Source organism: Mycteria americana, chromosome 7 (genome assembly GCF_035582795.1).
Source record: "Mycteria americana isolate JAX WOST 10 ecotype Jacksonville Zoo and Gardens chromosome 7, USCA_MyAme_1.0, whole genome shotgun sequence".
NCBI lineage: Eukaryota > Metazoa > Chordata > Aves > Ciconiiformes > Ciconiidae > Mycteria > Mycteria americana.
Genome location: NC_134371.1, coordinates 19,722,287 through 19,741,889, shown reverse-complemented (window position 1 = coordinate 19,741,889; position 19,603 = coordinate 19,722,287). Strand labels below are relative to the sequence as shown.

The 19,603-nt window shown below is 39.1% G+C and overlaps 1 protein-coding gene across 1 annotated transcript in view; it reads right to left on the bottom strand.

Moving 5' to 3' along the window:
• COL4A4 (collagen type IV alpha 4 chain) overlaps positions 1-19,603 on the bottom strand; it is a 70,554-nt gene that overhangs the window by 5,359 nt on the left and 45,592 nt on the right. The window contains exons 30-43 of the mRNA XM_075507310.1: positions 17,129-17,272; positions 16,349-16,456; positions 15,909-16,087; positions 14,671-14,734; positions 13,004-13,078; positions 12,434-12,541; positions 12,011-12,118; positions 7,968-8,039; positions 7,045-7,173; positions 5,093-5,200; positions 4,085-4,240; positions 3,320-3,418; positions 3,009-3,017; positions 2,010-2,141 (exon numbers count right to left, since the gene is read on the bottom strand). Coding sequence (XP_075363425.1) covers positions 2,010-2,141; positions 3,009-3,017; positions 3,320-3,418; positions 4,085-4,240; positions 5,093-5,200; positions 7,045-7,173; positions 7,968-8,039; positions 12,011-12,118; positions 12,434-12,541; positions 13,004-13,078; positions 14,671-14,734; positions 15,909-16,087; positions 16,349-16,456; positions 17,129-17,272 — 1,491 coding nt within the window. The remainder of the gene's footprint in view (positions 1-2,009; positions 2,142-3,008; positions 3,018-3,319; positions 3,419-4,084; positions 4,241-5,092; positions 5,201-7,044; positions 7,174-7,967; positions 8,040-12,010; positions 12,119-12,433; positions 12,542-13,003; positions 13,079-14,670; positions 14,735-15,908; positions 16,088-16,348; positions 16,457-17,128; positions 17,273-19,603) is intronic.

The following is a 19,603-nucleotide window of genomic DNA, read 5'->3' as shown; positions in this document are numbered from 1 at the left end:
ACACCACCAAGAAATGATGCTTCAGGACAGAGAGGTGCAGAACTGCTTTCTGCTGGGAATTCTCTTTACAACTTATTCACCTTGTGACCACAGTAGTAGCTCGGATGCACAACTTTAGTAACAGTGACTGCTGATAAGGTTTTATGTCCTCTCTACAGAACTTGTGTGATTTACAGTTGAAATCAAATCAAAGCGCTAACAAACATTATAATGACAAGCCTCTTGCAGAACTGGCATCAGTATTTGTACTGTGTAATGAGTTATAAGTCATCCTATGGCAGGCCTTCATCTTTAGGACCCAATTCAGCAAAGTCTTTAAACATGTACTGAACTTCCTGTGAAGTAATGCATATATTAGGGTACTTACAGAACAGGGAGGGACTGCAGGATTGGACTACATCCAGTGGGGAAGGGTAAAGACATTTTTAGGCTCCTGATGGCCTAAAATGGCCTCACCTTTTTATATTTCCCTCATGTACATGCATTTTTATACATTAGCAGATAATGAGGTGTGACCAGGACAGTAAAAGATAAGTCTCATATGCAGGGCACAGATAGTGACGGTCCTGTTCACTGCCTACTTTAAACATAATCTGAACTGAATGAAGGTACACTTGTCAGGTATTATTGCACTCAGCAGTGTTTCTTCTCTTTTGGTAAAAAACAGTTTTCAGATGAGTATGTTTCTCTAGCACCACAGTTTCTTATTAATGGTGTGTGTTTCATTCCTTGCAAATTTTGCTATTTAACCTGCAGACTGAGTAATTCAAGGTTGTCTCACAACATTAAAAATTTCCCCATGTTACTTTTTACTAGATTCATTGAGAAAATCTAAACCAGTGAAAACAAATTAACAGCTTTTAAATGTTGGTTGCATCGTTATTTTGCCAAAGCTCAAGTACACTGCAGTTTTAGTAATACGTATTGCTTTTGCCAGTAAAACTTCCAGTTTGCCTTCCAAGCTGGGACAAAACTGGAATTCTGCTATCTTAATGAAAGGAAAAGCATTACTAAGTGTTTCTTTCATAAAACCAGTGCGAGTATGTATCATTGTATCATCTGGTTTTACAGAAACTGTTTTAATGATGTATATAATGGAAACACAGCAATTCAACCCCAGAAGCGCCTTTTAGTTGGCAAATCAATTAATATATGTAAAACTAGATAGTTCGCTGAAAATTGCCTTGTGTTCACTTTCATGAGGGGAATGACTACTGCAGGGAATCCTGGGAGAAAATAATGGATTTTCTCTCTGGAGACATCGGATGTCCAGTGCAGCCACCATAACAAACTTCAGTTTCCCAAGTAGGAAATATCTAAAACCACATGAGGGATTCCACTATCTAAACCAAAGACACTACACAAACATGCTATGCTATATTTCTATGAAGATGGCTACTCTGTTGGAATCATCAGTACCAGCACCACCCTTGTTTTCTTTTTATCTATCAGAGGAATGTTTCAGTCTTTCATCACTTCTTTTTAAGATGTCTTTGGTCAGTTTCTTTTGTGGTAACTTTTTCATGTTCTAACAGATAAAAAGTGCTATCGTAGCCGCCTCTCTGACTTCAGTGTCCTTTTAGGACTTCGGTTAGCAGAGCTTTGTGATTCATTATTGCTAAATTTTAAAGCATGTATATTTTTAACATCCTCCAAATAAAACCTGTCTAAACCATAGGAGTGGTTTGAGGCATTACTGTTTCATTTGTTGGTAAAAAGGAAAAATACCCTCAGAAGAACTCTTCTCAACAGTGCCTGATGACTTTGCCCTCCCTGGCCTAGGAAAAGGGAATGCACTGCAGGCAGGCTCAAGCAGCCTGGTTCAGCTATACTGATCCATCATCCTCAGCATTAACCAGCCCACTACATGTTTCTGGAGATTGTTAATAAGTGTTTCAGGTGAAGAGACAGGGTAAAACATACAGAAGTAACACTGACACTCTGACCCTTTTCGATTTGTTGTCTAAATGGATAAAATAGACATCCAAGCTTTCAAAACACAAGCTTACCTTGGGGTCCAGGGTGGCCTATTGGCCCTGGTAATCCTACAGAGCCATCATCTCCTCTTTGCCCTGCTTCCCCAGGAGGCCCTGGGATTGCAGGGCATGAATCATCTATTTTTCCTGGTTCACCAGGGTCACCTGGAATGTGTAATAGGAAAGTAAATTAGAAGATTGGTTAATAGGTCCCATGTGAAAAATCAATATAAATGTTAGCTGGTTTTGGTGTTCAGGTGTATACTTTAAGTATTTTAAAATCTTGAATTATTGAGTCTCACCGCTTTTAACTTTATTCTTAGTCTTTTAGCACAGCATTTAACAGCATGGCAAGCATGTGTTAGCAAGTATATGCTAGCTGTTACGTTTCAAATATTTGGTGTACAGTTTCTGTCTTAATGTGCCCCAAACTGATTTGAGTTACAGCCTAAAGTCTACCCAACTTCACTGCAAGCACCTTAGCACACGTGAAGATTTACAGTACTTGCCTATTCTGCAGCTGCATCAATACTTAGGCCAAAGAAGCTAACCCACAATATCCACTGAAAATAATTATAATAAAAAATAAAGAATAGCCACATTTTATGTATTGAAAGTTACTGGGTGCTATTGGCTATTTGCATTTTGGAACAGAATCAGAATCGGATCAATTTAGTCAGATTAAGACTTCAGTGTTTGTAGTAATCCAGTGTTAGGATTCAAGCTTTGGCTAAGTTTTTGGTTAGAAAGCATCTTGTGCAACAACCAAAAACCAAAATGATAATTTGAAACAAGTGTGTTTTACAAGTCTAATTGACATCATAGCATGAGACTTCTCGATGTAGCATTATCATGATATTGGTCTGCTTGGAAGTGCTAGCTTATGTGAAAAATCTATTAGAACTATGTTGTTGTAGCAGTATCTACTATTCCTAGCAGCCGAGACAAGAATACCTTCTAAGAAGTGTGGAATGTATCTATACAGAAGGAAGCCCACATGAAAAGAAAAATAATCAATAGTCATGAACTTACCTATGAAACCTGAAGGATTTGAAAAATGGAAATTGGATTGCAGCCGTTGTGGTGCAGGTGGAAAGAAGTTTCAGGCATGTAAATTAGAGTAAAGAATGGAATGAGAACTGAAATCACTTACATGAGGTGACATTAGAAACAAATAAATAGTTCAGAAATTTTTACACAACTCAAATGAGAAATCAATTCAGTTGTTTTTTTTCTGAGATTGTTTAAATTGTCTGTATGCAAGTAAACATTAGTAAGATTATATACGAATAGAAAGATCACGGTTACAATTGAGTGACAATGAGCAACAGGTTCATAAGTACCTGTGGGACCTCTGGGACCAGGTTTTCCTTGAAAACCTTGGTCTCCTGGTTGTCCTATAGCACCAGGTGGGCCCTGTGGGCCACGGATTCCCATAGGTCCTGGAAAGAAAACAGTTGTGCAGTTACGTGTGGTTGCATTCCAAGAAGGTGAACACATGAATAAGATGAAGCCTGGCTGCTTGAGTAACAAAGACTGCTTGGGACAGCTCAACTCTGTTGTCTCTCAGAAAGAAATGCACATTTTCCTCTTCCCTCCCTGGTCTTGAACTGAATTAAAATTTATTACTTTTTTTTTTGGTAGAGATTGGAAGAGATTGGTGTAGACAGGACTTCTCTACAGTGCGTGGAAGAAGCAGAGTATCTAGATCCCTGTTTTCAAACTAAAGAATCTGTTGAAAGCCCAAAACTATCGATATGGTGCAGATGTGAGACTCTGTTTAGTTCAAACACATCTGCATATTCCATAGTTTCTCAAGACCCCTGCAGAGAGGTCAAGGTTTGCTTTATCTGGCAGACTCAAAAGTTTTACTGCCTCATTCTCAGGTTGGTGGGGGAGTCTTCCAACAAGTTGTTGAATCTGGCTCTACTCTGACCTTCTACCCCAGCCCCATCTTATCTGTAGGTAACAGGGCAGAGCTATGAAATGTCCAGCCTACCCCTTCTGTCTGGCTCAGTCTCCAATGGCAATCCCCTGTGCACAAGGCTCAGTTGCATATGGCTGGGCATAAAAGTGCACATGCTAGTTAAAAACATCTCAGATCATACCCTTTGGGCCTTTTCTTCCTTGGTTCCCTGGAAGACCTCTGGCTCCTTGTTGCCCTCGCTGCCCAGGATTACCTGGTGCCCCTCGAATACCAGTATCACCTGGATCTCCTCGCACAAAGATAGTCTCTCCAGGAGGACCAGAATTCCCAGGCTGACCTATGGTAAAAGAGCTTCAATCTTAATATATGCACAAAGTGTAAACATCTAAAAATAGCCATGTTCCATTGGGTTTTTTGCTTTTGGGTTTTTTCCCTGGGACGTAGGACAGCCCTTGCGTGTTTTTGGAAATGTTAGTATTGGCCTTTGTCCAAGGCATTGTAAGGAAGACAATAATAGGAATAGCTCCCAAAACTATGCAGATTCTGTGCAAGCGAAAGGCAGCAAGTTAATGTTACATGCATTGAGACACTGTTTCTCTATATTTATTATAGGGTTGCTTACACTTCTAATCTCCATCCCCTACTTTCCAATAGGAAGTAAGACTTCGTACTGGGTACAGAAGGGTTCAGATAATACTTAATGTAAAGGGTCAGAACAACTTGAAAGAGCTCCATTTGAGGACCAGAATCTATGGGAATTGACTGGATCCCTTGGCAACCCCTGCTTGTAACAAAGTAAGGTCTACATAAATGCTTACAAAAGAGTTGCCAGCTTTAGCTTTCCAAGGCTGGATTTAGATTGGAAAGCTTTTTGTGGGTTTACCAATAACAGCAGGCTTCCAGACAATGTGTTTTATCCTTCTTGCTAGGAAGAGAGACCAGTAATCTTATTTCTGTTTGCTTGTATCAGCAGGACTTGTACAGAATTACCATGCAGGCCAGAAAACTGAATCTGGAGATCTGTATTTCATCCTTGCTCTGGTGATCTATCCAGTGTTCACTTCTCTGTGTATTCACTGAGGTATTGATTGGTATGCACTTTTATACATTGTTCCACAGCAGCCTAGTGACTCCTAGCAGCCTCAGGGGCTTTTTACATTATCGAATTTGGTATTTTTGGTTTTAATACCTCTGATGCCATCTAACCCAGGTGGTCCTTGATCACCTGGAGGACCAGGAGAAGCACTATCAGGAGATCTTCCCATAGGTCCAGTGGGTCCAACAGGTCCTCTTCTACCTAAGGGATCACATTTTACAAAAAAAAAGAAAGAAAAAAAAATCTGAGTTTTTTTTAGATTACAGAAATAAGTTACTAACTAAAAGAGTGCTGACATTTGAAGTCATGGAGGTAATGTATGCTCTCACTTGTATACTGAACATACCACTGATTAGGCTAATGAAGACATCTTGTAAAAGTGAAAATGTTACCTTTCTAAAATTTTTAATTCTTTCCGTAAAATCTACTTAAACTAAAGAATGCATCATCACACATTGGCATATTGCCACAAATAGCTGCCTTCTCCTGAATTCTAACTATGGGAGAAATGGTAAAAATGTAAGATGAGTGGGGATTATGAAATCATTCTGCCTGGGACAGGATAAGTATTCACAGATTGTTCCTAGCAAAAGTGAGTTCAGCCATTTCCTAAAAACCTCAGTGAACAAGATGAACTTACTAGCCTTTAATATATTTTTTTCCTAATTTGTAATCTGGATTTTTGCAAAATAAGACATTAGTGCCGCTACATGTGACAGGCAGGAAGAGTTACAGGTTACCATCCTCTACAGAACACTTCTGAATAGTTGCAGCTTGTTAGCATGTGTGTTGCACTCTGTTGCGTTCTCTTCTCTACAGAAAATCAAATCTAGTTTCTTCAGTCTTGTTTTTGACCCCATCCTTCCATTTACTCTCTAGTGAGTTCTCCCCAATTTGTCAAAGCTGGACACTATACCATGGAGGCCTTGCCCATCCTATGTCAAGCAGTATTAATACATCTCAGAATGAAACTTTTTGTCTTTTTTCCTCAACAGCACCATTCTGTTGACTCCCCCAGTTCACAAAGTAGTAACTGAATTGAGAAAAATGACTGTGTCTTCATCTTAGAATAATTCACTTCACCAGAATTCACCTCTGCTATTTTTCCTTTGTGTGTTACGTGATAATGTGGCAAGGTTTGGTAGAGTAAAGCTAATGTCACTTCTAATCACAGAATTGCTGAGGCTTGAATGGGCCTCTGGAGACTTTCTAGTCCAACCCTCTCCTCAAAGCAGGGTCAGCTAGAGCAGGTTGCCTAGGACTCTGTCCAGCTGGGTTTTGAGTATCTCCACAGACGGACACTTCATAAGTTCTCTGGGCAACCTGTTCCCGTATTCAATTACCCTCACAGGAAAAACAAAACTTTTCCTTACATTTAATTAGAATTTCCTGTATGTCAGTTTGTGCCCATTGCCTCTTGTCCTGTCACTGGATACCACTATGAAGAATCTGTCTCCATGTCCTTCCTATCAGGTACTTATACACCTTGATAAAATCCCCCTTGAGCCTTCTCTTCTGGGGGCTAAGCAATTCCCACTCCCTCAGCCTCTCCTCATATGACAGATGCTCCAACCTCTTAACCTTCTTAGTGGCCCTTCCTCAAACACTTGCTTTTTCCCATTTCTATGCAATTCCTGTATCATCAAGGCTCTTAAATAATCAGAGCAATCTTGTGAGACAGTTCCATCTTGCATTTACATCAGAATAGTTGATAGATTTACTATATTTCTGTGACCACCAGATCTCCTGCACTCTTTTTCTTCAGGAATTTCTTCCCAAGAGGCAACTCCACCTAGCAGTTCCCTGAGTCTGTCCAAGTCCATCATTTTCTATTCTAATTCTTTCCTCTCCTGTAATATAATAAACAAGAAATGCTGGAGTCTCTGTATCTACTCAGGAAACATCAGCATGTTGTTGCAACAGAAACGTTTTTCGGGAGGGAATCTTTTGGGTATGTATTAATGTTCATACTAACCAGGGGAAGAGCCTCTATGAGCTTCATTTCAACTCTGCAGGGCACCACTAAGGCGAAAACCCTTTCTTACCTGGGAATCCTGGGAATCCCCTTTCTCCAGGGGGGCCTGGAATAGAAATACCAGGCCATCCAGGTTCACCTCTGTCTCCTTTTGGTCCAAGTTCTCCTGAGTATCCTGGGGGTCCTGTTTCACTTTGACCTTTATAGGAAAACAATTATGTACATAAAGCTTACAGTGACTACAAATACAGATGTGCAGAATAGAAATACCAGCTGCAGATGTTCCTCCTTGCAAGGGTTGCCTAGTGCTATTTTTCTGGTTCTCTCCTGGAAGCTGGATAGAGCTTTGTTGAATCTGGCCCTAATTCATCCCTTTCAAAGAAAGTAATCTCTTTGCTTTAATGCTCTTCTTCAGGGGTTATTTTATATGGTGTCATTATTGTCTGTAACTTGAAATGTAAACTGATTGCATGGTCCTAAATTTAATTTTCTATCAGCGTAAATTTGTAATCTCTAGAGAGATGGTGAGCACCGTTTTTTATTACTGCTGCAAAAGTACCTTTTGAAAGTTGCAAATAGATCAGCATGAGTGAAATCCAGGTTCCTCTTAAGTTTGTGGAACAACTCCCATGGACTTTAATGGGGCTGGGATTTCATAAGTCTCCTTTTAATTTGTTAGTTTTATCTTTTACATATAAAAAAACCTGGAGAATTGGCTCTACTCGGAATCATCTGCACTCAACATTTTCATTTTATAAACAGCCTTGAAAGGTTCCAACAAAACTGTATGAGTAATGGAAGTTTTAAAGTTTTCCCCACAAATAACTGCAGGTGTGTCATTAGGCATACTTTAGATTCTGTTTGAAATGTTAGTCTGAGCCATAATGGTATCTTCTGGGCAAGGCAAATATCAAAATAATGTGCATCATTCCTTGCACATTCAGTCATTTAAGAGAATATTTTCTGTTCCACATAGCTATTTCCTTTCTTTACCTGGAGCTCCTGCAGAACCTTTTTGACCTTTTAGTCCATCCAAGCCATCCAGTCCGGGCAGTCCAGGAAGACCTGAGAGGTATTGCAGGCGTGACTGGGTGCCACAATAATCTTTTAAAGTCACAATTAAAATTTATGCTATTTTTTTTCTGACAACACATTCTGGATCAAGACAGGGTATTTGCTGAATTTGATTCTTATTGGCAACTGAAGATGAAATCACATTGCACCTGAATGCAGTCATTTTGGAAAGCAAAATGTGAAAAATCTGAAAATAGCAATCATAATACAGTTTCACATCAAAGCAATCAGAAAAAACATACCTTTTAATCCTTTACATATTTCTGTACTGCAGCTAGCAGCAGGAAGCTCAGTATGGGCTAACTTACTCTATAGTGAACCTCATGTTTTGGCTGCTACATGTGATTAACTAGTCCACAATTAGCTGTGTTATCGCTACATGACCAGGTGACTGGGATGCAGCCACTACCTAAAATAACTGTAAAGTTGGAACTTTTTTACAGCTTCTGTTCCAAATGTAAGTGCAATTTAATCTAGCTGCACTAGAAAGAAGCTAAATTTTCACCTGGCTTCTCTTCCCTGGTCCTGCAGATGTCACACAGAAAACTATGCTTTTTTGCATCACACTATTACAAAAATTCTTTAAACTGAACAGCACAAAGTCTTTGAAGACAACAAATCTGTAATTGAGACCTATGCTGACATGTGAGAGTATAGAGCAGCTTTGTCTATCAACTATTGATGTTCACTAGGTGACCAGATCACAGGCTGACTGTTCATGGTAGTCAGATATAACTTTTGCTTTATAATCTGTGCTTTTTTGAAAATTGCTAAAACACAATAAGTAAAAACATAGATGGAATTTTTTAATCCATTTTTTTAAAAGTTGAACTAATCTGAGATTGTGTTTGTTGCTTGCCGTGGAGGGTAAAAGTATCTCCATGTCATTAGCACTTTATAGTTTCCTAAGTTGTATAGATGAAGTATCAAATGTGAAGACATCTACTTATCAAATGCAGACAGCAGCCTATCACCTGGTGATAGGAACAGATCTGGCAGAACTGATGGGTCATTTGGCAACAGGTTTCAAAGAGGTTTCAGACAGAGGAATAGACTTGGGATGCTGCTTGCTTCAAAGGGGGACAGATTAGAGTGGACACTGATCATCAAGAAGTTGAGCAATACTGTCAGTGCCTATTCCTGTCTCTTTTCCACCTTTGCTGCTTATCTCTGCCTAATTTCCTTTCCCACCAGTTCCTCTGCCTGCCATGTATGATTCCCAGTCCAGTTGCAGTGGTTTTTTTTCCACAAATCTGAATTATCTTTCTGTCTGTCTCCTTTTCCCTGTCTAGCTACTTCCTGGCATAGAAGATGTAGGTTCTCTGTTTCAGTTCCTGTGCTTGATCCCAGCATGTCCTGCACCACACAAATCTGCTGTATATCCAGAGCATGAATCATGTGAGAATTTTTGCTCTACTTAAGCATATATAAATGGATATATTTTTTTAAAGTTTATAAGCTGGTCAAATTTGGCAGGGACAAATTGCTGTAGGAACAGCAACACAAATGCCCTTCATCAGCTGCTTCACCTGCCAAATTTAAAGGTCCCTAGTTCAAAGATGGGTCATCAGAAAAAAGAAAAATAAAAGGGCACTAGAGTTCTCTAACAGACACACCAAAAATAATAATCCCATAGCTTTGTTCTCAGAAACTGCTGAATTATTTTAGTTAAAATTTAACAAAGGAATGAAAAGAAAGGGAAAAAAAATCCAGCCTGTAGCAAACACTGGTCTGGAAAAATTTAAATCCAGAAGATTGTTTGAAACCTGCAAGACATTGATAATATACTCTCTATGTAATCCCCTTTATAATATGGGATACTAGTAATCCAACCTGTAATATCTTCTATGCCCTTAATTAACTGCTCTTTAACTTTTCAAGACATTCTGAGTTTCAGTCCTGCTTTCTGTAGCCTGCTTGTGCTTTGGGCATGCTCCCATTTTCAAATTTATGTAAGAGTTGCATGCCAGTTTGGGGAATTTAACAGTGGTATTTTAAAATTATTATGAACTCCTATTTTTGGCACCCAGGTCACCATTTAAAGCTTTTTTGATCTTTAGCTCATTCAGTCAAGATTGATGGCTTGGTTTACTTGCTTTCCAGGGAATTTCTGACACATTTGCCAACAATCCATTATAATATCAGCACTTGTAATTCTAGATTTTTGGATTGCTATAGTCCCATATTTCTAGGTACAGCTGAATTGGCTGACCTATGTATGAACCACTGTTTCTGTATTTTACAGCCCAATTCAGCTCCTACTCACACAAGTAATTCTGCTGATGTTCTTAATATTATTTGCTTCATCAAGGATTACTCACACAAGTAAAGCTTGCCAGACTAAGCCCTGAACTAGTAAAGCTATCTCTGTAATAAATAAAATGTGATTATGCTTTGGTAGATGCTGTTTAACTTATTTTTTTTAATCTAAAATTTCTTTAGGCACAAGACATTTAATGTAAATGAGAAGCAATTAGACTAACAAGGCCGTGTACTTCACTATGAACAGCCAAATAACCATTTTACTTCTAATGCTACCAACAATATTTATTGAAAATAGCGTTAAGATCTATATTCTCCAATTACACTGGAAGACAAATTCCAATCAGTTTTCATTACTGGGTGTAATTTCAAAGGTGTTAACCTTCTTTTCAACTACGCTGGCAATATATAGAATCCTAAGGCTTACCGGGCAATTTGGTCTCTAATGAATTGCCATTTGGAACTGAACACTTCCCTCTGCAACACGTGTGTTAATTTGTTACGTTTCCTGTGTAGGACTTGGGATAACTTCTGCACAATATGGAAAAGAAGTGTCTTACCACTCACGACAAGAAGGAAAGAGTCCATCTGCTACTAAGAAGCTTTCAGCAGAAGAATGTTTGTTTGGTTGGGTTTTTTGACCCCTCTCAATTTAGACATCCCTGTCACTGCAAATCTTTGCCTTTGTTACAGCAAATATTGTGTGCAACAATGAAATGTTCTCTTGCAGGTTATGCACCAGCAAGGAATCTGTCATGACAGTGTAAATCAGCACCACTTATTTACTGCAAGCAATCATAAATGGTTACCATTTTTCATTTAAATTTTCAGTAGTTTTCAAGAAACCTTCTTAATTTTTCCTTAGGCTGAATTTGAAAAAGTGAATCTATTGTACCTCTCTAACTATTTATCATAGCCCCAAGTATTACTTTACTGTGATTTCTGTATATGGGTCACTAATATTATTCTTCCTGTCCAGGAACTGGTTGTGAAGCACACTATAGCAGAGAGAGGATACAAAGCACATAGTTGATTACCTTTCTTTATGAAGTATTAATGTAACTTATAATTCCAATATATCATTCTGAGTATAGTAAAAGTTAATAAAGTTCTCCAACAAAAACAACTGCATAGATGAATTGCTGTTCAATCTAAACATAACAATCATTGTGAGAAGTGTAAATTAGGATTTGGAGGAAGCATTTCTATGTTAAATCCACCAAAAATCAGGTTTTGGAGAAAACAAAACAACCACTAACAAAAACCAATCCAAGTTAACTTATCAAAATTTGTTAAAACAAATTTGTAAGACAAAACTGTCCATAGCAGTCTGCTGGTTTTGTAGAGTAACAGTGGCACTCCATGGTGAAACGGTAGAACACAGCATAATGGAAGTGCACATGTGAATTACTTCAAACTCCTTTTTCTCTCCTTAACTTCTGCTATCAGTTACATCAGCTGAGCTAGAATCTGTTTCTACCTTCTTCCTTACTCATTTTAGATTGTAGCCCAATCTTCTGAGGTAGCATTTATGTTACTTTTCAAAGGTGATGGGAACTGGCTTAATTCTTCTAGTAGTTTAAGAGAATAGAGAATGAAAATCATGCTCACAGTTAGGCCTTTTCCATTTTCACTACTAAAAGGATATTTATGTCTGGTGCTGTTACTTTACCAGTAGAACTGCACTGTATACTGTTTACCTTTTCTGCCTTGGGATCCAGGTAATCCTTGCAATCCTGGAGGTCCCAAAATTCCATGTTTCCCTTTTTCTCCAGGTTCTCCTGGCAATCCCTGAGGACCTGTAGCTCCTGAGAGTGCAAAAATATCTGTGAATATGCAAATCTATTAAACTGCTGATATTCTTTTTCATGCTATGCAGCACACTGCATTAATCAGAGGTACCTGAAAGTGTATGTAAGAAGAATTGACAGATACTGCTCTCTGAGACTGTGAGCAGACTATTATTGCTGTCTATAGGTACTGAAATAGCTTTCAATAGACACCTTCATATGATCTCTGATTTCTCTAGCCTCCTCGACAGAGGTGCCTCCTCAGCTGCATTTTCCTGTTTCATATCTCTTTTGAGCTGTTACATGGCACTATTTTTTAAACTCTGGTATTACCTGGAAATCCAGGTATTCCTGGGTATCCAGGGTCACCCTTGGATCCGGGTCTTCCAGGTTGCCCTTGGATACCTGGTGAACCCTTCTCTCCTGGGAATCCACAGAGTCCTTAAAGAAAAAAAAAATCTAGCATTTATTTGTTCAAAGTTGTCCATTCTTCATCTCATGGTAAGTTGAAAAATATAAAAGTTCAGTAAGGGGTTTCTTGACTAGAAAAATAATTTTATTCAAATACTTCAGATCCTTGCATCTATTTATTACCAGTGAATTATACCGATATCTCTGGTGATATTTGAAAGAGCAGAAATGGCTAGCAAGATATAGCTGAACCAGGTTTTATTCTGGTAAGTATTGGTATGTTCATTGGCACTGTACTGGTGCTGCAGTAGACTCTACCTCCTATGTTCATGCTATCCATGTTGTACATTGTGATGCCTCTCCAATCCCTGGGTTTGTAACTATAGAAAATACCGCTCAATATGCACAGGAAGCAGAGCTCCCTCTCCGCTAACAAAACTTAGAGAAAATAAGTTCTTAAATCCAATTTTTTCTTCAATCAGACAGAGGTACCTGGTAATCCTGGATCTCCGGGAGGCCCTTTTCGACCATGTGTACCAAGCAGAGGAGTTGGGTCACCTCTCTTGCCTGTTGAGATACAATGACTTTCATTTCGTACAAGTATCTTTTTCATCCACAAAACCAAAGCTGGACAATTTTGTAAGATCAGATAATTACTCATAGATATTAACAGCTATAAAAAGGACTGAGAGAACACAGAATGAAAAATGCTTTGGCACATGCAAATTATCTGCCAGCTCAGCTTGTCTTGAAGTACTAACTCAGTTTGTGTTTAGCTTGACTCCTGGCAGTATTAATGTAAATTTCCCATAATGAAAAAACCAAAAACAAAACCAAAAATTATGGGAACTTTCCCAGTACTGACAGCATATGCTGAAAATGAAAGATATTGCATAAATTTCCTATAACACATTATTAAACAAAGAGAACTCCTTACATAGGTTTGTGAGGATGTGCAAAATCAATACAGCGTAAGTCTATTTACTCAGTAAACACCTTTTAGGGACTAGCTGGGGACTTTAAGCCAGCACACCCCCTTCTTTCTGTCTGTGCTGAAATTCCTGTTTATCACAGAATCAATAATTCTGAGCAATTTTGCCTTACATTGTCTGTACAAATGTCTGACCTCTCCTACTTATTCATGTTTCATTGTCTGATTTTGCTGTGAAGAGTTAAGAGGAAATATCAAGTTCAAGTGTTGCTAGAAATCCCCTGCCATAGCAATCCCCACATTTACTGGCTATTTCCTGCTTTAGTTTTAAGGAAAACTTTTGCAGTAAATTTGTTTTCAATACATTTCATAAAAGTTCTCTTTATATTGAGTATTGTTCTTTACTTTTTTATGGGAATACAATCCCTGTCAGAGAAGGTCTTGAATTTTTGAAGAAATGGAAAATGTAACTGAGAAAAGAATTTCTCCTGTCCCCTTAATGCTTTTTTCCAGGCAATGATTTAATTTCGTTATTTATTAGTAATGAAATCCTGCTCCAAGGAAATTTGGAATATGACGCATGACACCATTTTGTATTTCTTTGAAACACTTTTTAAAATCTAAATATTATAGATAATTTTTTCAGATTAATCGCTACCTATGCAAAAAACAATATGCAAAACTTCATCTTTTCAACTGAATAATTTTGCACACATGGGTATGAACTCTGCCTAATTTGTTATACTACACTTTCAGAAGTTCCAAGAATTCAAAAATCATAGCCTAGAAAACACTGGAAAATAAGTGATATAAAAGAAATTATAAATCATGTTGGAATATTTTATAAATTCTACATATCTGTATAATACCATGCCATAATACCATAAATGATTGCATTTTCTCTTACTTGATTTGACAAATTTTACAGATCTGTAAGAGTGGATTTTTACATCTGTTTGATGGAATTTTTAAACTCTATGAAATTTGACACAAATTTATCTTCTAAATTAGTAAGACCTACTTTAAAAGGAACAAATTGTTAAAGAATATACTGAAATGCAAATTTTGCCTTCAGGTAAGTCAGACTTGTTTCTAATGACATTCATGTTTTAATTATTTTCATTTATGTCCTGTTTTCCCTTTTCTAGTGAGTACTGGCCATCTATCAGAGCATATACATCCTAACAATATTGCTCTTTTCAAAAGCATGTCTATATAAACTCATTACCTTTAGATCCTTTTGGGCCAGTCAGTCCTGGATTTCCAGGGATTCCTGGTAAGCCAATGTTACCCTAATTTTTTTAAAAACAAAATAAAAATGTTTGACATATGATGTGTGTAGCAGGAATGATCTATAAAAGCATTTGGTTCTCTTACACCGGTAAACGGACCAGCAATCAATATGAATAGCAAAACTGCATCTTAAGCTCAAACGAAAACCATGCTGTCTTTGTTACACGTCTAACACTGACCACTAACACTTCCAAGAAACTGTAGATTAGACTTGCTAATCATTTTGAATTTGTGCTTTTATAGTTTATGCTAACTCTTGGCTTGAACAGCTTAAATTCCTCACAGATGGCTTGAGTAATTTGATTTAAAAGGTACCATAAAAATGTACTAAATATTGTTTTATGTTACCCAAAATTTACTATAAACATGAACCAGAAATATGTTGTGATGTAACAGTAAAAACGTAAAGATTTCTCTATTTTTCCTTTTGAATAATGACCTATAATCAGCAAAACACAGATCATCTCTTCAAAGAAATATAAGACAAGCCAAGCAAACATATGTCCCTTTACCAAAAAAACAACTGTGCTTTATGATTCATGTAATCTCACTGCCTGTCTACCTAGCATACAAGCCAGTGAAGAATTTTACCTTATATCCATATGTGATATATGTGTGGTTTTGTATATTTGTTCTTGAGCAATATTGCTTGCCTGGGTTCTGTGTGGTCCAAGTTGTCAGTATGGCACAGACAACTTGGTTTGTTTTGTCTATTGCCTTGGCTGCTCTGCATAGCAAGATATGAAGAAGCAGCTATATATTAATTTCATACTTGTGCTGTTGCTATGTTATGATCTCTGCAGTAAGTGATTTGTCAATCTGTTCTTAGCAATAACATTAGACTTGATTGTGCATCCATTTTTTTGCCCCCCTAATTAGTGCAGTGTAGCCTGGACTTCCACCAAGTGGCAATATAACATGCAGCTGGTTATCAAAACATGCAGCTACGAGAGAGGGGAGAGGCCCTCTGTTGACTCTGACTACAGTTCCTGCTAAAATGTAATCAAAGCATTGAAGTGTTGCATTAAGGAATTTACTTTTCCTATTATACAGACAATCTCTTCTCAGGAGGAATGTCTAATGGGTAAGTACCACAGAAGTACCCTTCATCATACTTCTTGGAGGCAGGAGATAACTGCAAAGTCCAGGACATTTCACTACCACTTTGTTTACCTGGTCACCTGGTTGTCCTTGAAAACCTATAATTCCTTTAAAGCCCTTTGGTCCTGGGAAACCCTGTGATCCTGGAAACCCCATCAGTCCAGTGTCACCATGGTCACCTGGCAGTCCTGGGACACCACTCTTCCCTGGAAATCCTGGGGTGCCTCTGAAACCAGTATTGCCTTTTTCACCTGAAGTTAATTGCAGAACAAGATAATGATCAATACAGTCAAGCTATTATTTGACACTTACTTTGAATATGGCTATGCTTTTTACACTTTGTGTATTGCCTTAGTAATTGTCCAAAGAAACCAGCCTGCTAGTTTAAGAATCTATAAAGACAATAAGGTTGCTGGATGTTACTGCAGCTACGAGTCCAAACCTGTGAAAAACACCAGTGATTTATATCAGATGAATGTGTGTGTATGCAGGGCTTTATTTTATGAACTTACCTCTTTCACCTCTAAATCCATTCTCACCAGGAAACCCTGGTTCCCCCTTTTGTCCTTTCTCAAGACGGATGTTAATACAGCCACTGTCTCCTGGAGGCCCTCTTTCACCTTTGAACCAAACATATGGTAAGTAAATTCTCATGAGTGACATGTCCTGAAAATCTATTTTAGTGAAGACTTCCCTAATAGAGAAAGCCTTCAAATACTAATGCAGTTCTCAGTTGTTTCAGCAGGCTCATTGCTAACAGAATTTATTATCCTTCTCTTAGTTAATTCAGTAGTAACCCAGGCGATGTTAAATCAGAATTATTCCCTACTTGTCTGGAATATGAAAGATGGCAATGGTATTGTCCACTCCACAGTGTACTGTCTGTGATTGCACCTTCGAGATGGTTATTCTCTTTCCTATATTAATATTTAGAGAGATTATTTCCTGTATGTTTTACATAGATTGAAGAACACAGACAATATGATAGAAAACTTGAAAAATCTAAAGTTTCAGATGCATACAGGACAAAATTCAAGGTTTGTTTGCATAAGTGATCTGTTTGATTTAGTGGTAAATGCACCTATTGATCTGAGTGGAATTAATTTTTCTTTAATTATTTTTCATTATGCATTTGTAAGTCAGATAACTGGATTTAGTATTCTGTATCCCTGATAACAGAAGTGAATACACGCTTATAACAAGAAGAAAAAGTAAATATATTCATAACACAGTAGTAACAAAACTAAACATAGCAGTAACATAATTACAGAGTGAAGCGGATTTTTACAAACCTTTTATTCCCATATCCCCACATTCTCCACTAGGCCCAGGTGGACCCATTTTTCCTTCTTCACCTTTTACACCGGAGATTCCCAGTGGGCCTTGTGTTCCTGGGAGTCCTGGGAATCCTTGGGGTCCTTGAATCCCTTTGCTTCCTGGTAATATTAAATGCTTTATTTACATATTCAGTCTGCTATGCTGTTGCTGTCATATTCTAAGGAAGAGTATAAAGCAAAAGGCAGGAAGTTTAGAAGGATTCCTTAGGAAAGCTAGAGAACCAATAGCTGGAGCATGGCTTCATGCCAAGATCAAACTTGTCTTGAAATTCAGATCGCCTTGAAGCAAACATCTTCCCTCTCCCTACTGGAGATTTAGGCTACGCCTACTACTAAAGCAGTTATCCCCAGCACATCTTAAATACAATGCATAGCCTAAAACACCACCAGATTTTGCATGTGGCTACTGGCAATCATGACTCCTACTGTCCAGATGACAGACAGCGGAAAACAGGATTTTGCTATAGTTACTTAGAACTTTTGCCCATTAGCCAGTGATAATTTGGGACCAAGGTCACATTTTTTTGTAAGTATTAGACATAATGTGAAGCTATTTCTCCATTTACTCGTAGAATCATAGAATAGAATCATAGAATCATTTAGATTGGAAAAGACCTTTAAGATCACCAAGTCCAACAGTTAACCTAACACTGCCAAGTCCACCACTAAACCATGTCCCTAAGCACCACATCTACACGTCTTTTAAATACCTCCAGGGATGGTGACTCAACCGCTTCCCTGGGCAGCCTGTTCCAATGCTTGACAACCCTTTCGGTGAAGAAATTTTTCCTAATATCCAGTCTAAACCTCCCCTGGTGCAACTGGAGGCCATTTCCTCTGGTCCTATTGCTTGTTACTTGGGAGAAGAGACCGACCCCCACCTCATTACAACCTCCTTTCAAGTAGTTGTAGAGAGTGATAAGGTCTCCCCTCAGCCTCCTTTTCTCCAGGCTAAACAACCCCAGTTCCCTCAGCCGCTCCTCTTAAGACTTCTGCTCCAGACCCTTCACCAGCTTCGTTGCCCTTCTTTGGACATGCTGCAGCACCTCAATGTCCCAAAACCAAACACAGTATTCGAGGTGCGGCCTCACCAGTGCCGAGTACAGGGGGACAATCACTTCTGTAGTCCTGCTAGCCACACTGTTTCTGATATAAGCCAGGATGCCTTTGGCTTTCTTGGCCACCTGGGCACCCTGCTGGTTCATATTCAGCCAGCTGTTGACCAACACCCCCAGGTCCTTTTCTGCCAGGCAGCTTTCCAGCCACTCTTCCCCAAGCCTGTAGTATTGCATGGGTTTGTTGTGACCCAAGTGCAGGACCTGACACTTGGCCTTGTTAAACCTCATACAACTGACCTCGGCCCATCGGTCCAGCCTGTCCAGGTCCCTCTACAAAGCCTTCCTACCCTCAAGCAGACCAACACTCCTGCACAACTTGGTGTCATCTGCAAATTTACTGAGGGTGTACTCGATCCCTTCGTCCAGATCATTGATAAAGATATTAAACAGAACTGGCCCCAGCACAGAGCCCTGGGGAACACCACTTGTGACTGGCCACCAACTGGAGTAAACTCCATTCACCACCACTCTTTGGGCCCGGCCATCCAGCCAGTTCTTAACCCAGCGAAGAGTACACCCATCCAAGCCATGAGCAGCCAGTTTCTCCAGGAGAATGCTGTGGGAAACTGTGTCAAAGGCTTTACTGAAGTCTAGATAGACAACATCCACAGCCTTCTCCTCATCCACTAGGCGGGTCACCTTGTCGTAGAAGGAGATCCGGTTGGTCAAGCAGGACCTGCCTTTCCTAAACCCATGCTGGCTGGGCTTGATCCCTTGGTTATTCTCTACATGCCGTGTGATAGCACACAGGATGATCTGCTCCATCAGCTTCCCCGGTACCGAGGTCAGGCTGACAGGCCTGTAGTTCCCCAGGTCCTCCTTCCGGCCCTTCTTGTAAATGGGTATCACATTTGCTAATCTCCAGTCAACTGGGACCTCCCTGGTTAGCCAGGACTGCTGGTAAATGATGGAAAGGGGCTTGGTGAGCACTTCCGCCAGCTCCCTCAGTACCCTTGGGTAGGTCCCATCCAGCCCCATAGACTTTTGTGTGTCTAAGTGGTGTAGCACGTTACTAACCATTTCCCCCTGGATTATGGGGGATTCATTCTGCTCCCTGTCCTTGTCTTCCAGCTCAGGGGGCTGGGTACCCGGAGAACAGCTGGTCTTACTATTAAAGACTGATGCAAAGAAGGCATTAAGTACCCCAGCCTTTTCCTCATCCTTTGTCACTATGTTTCCCCCCGAATCCAATAAAGGATGGAGATTCTCCTTAGCCCTCCTTTTGTTGCTAAAGTATTTAAAGAAACATTTTTTGTCTTTTACAGCAGTAGCCAGATTAAGTTCCAGTTGGGCTTTGGCCCTTCTAATTTTC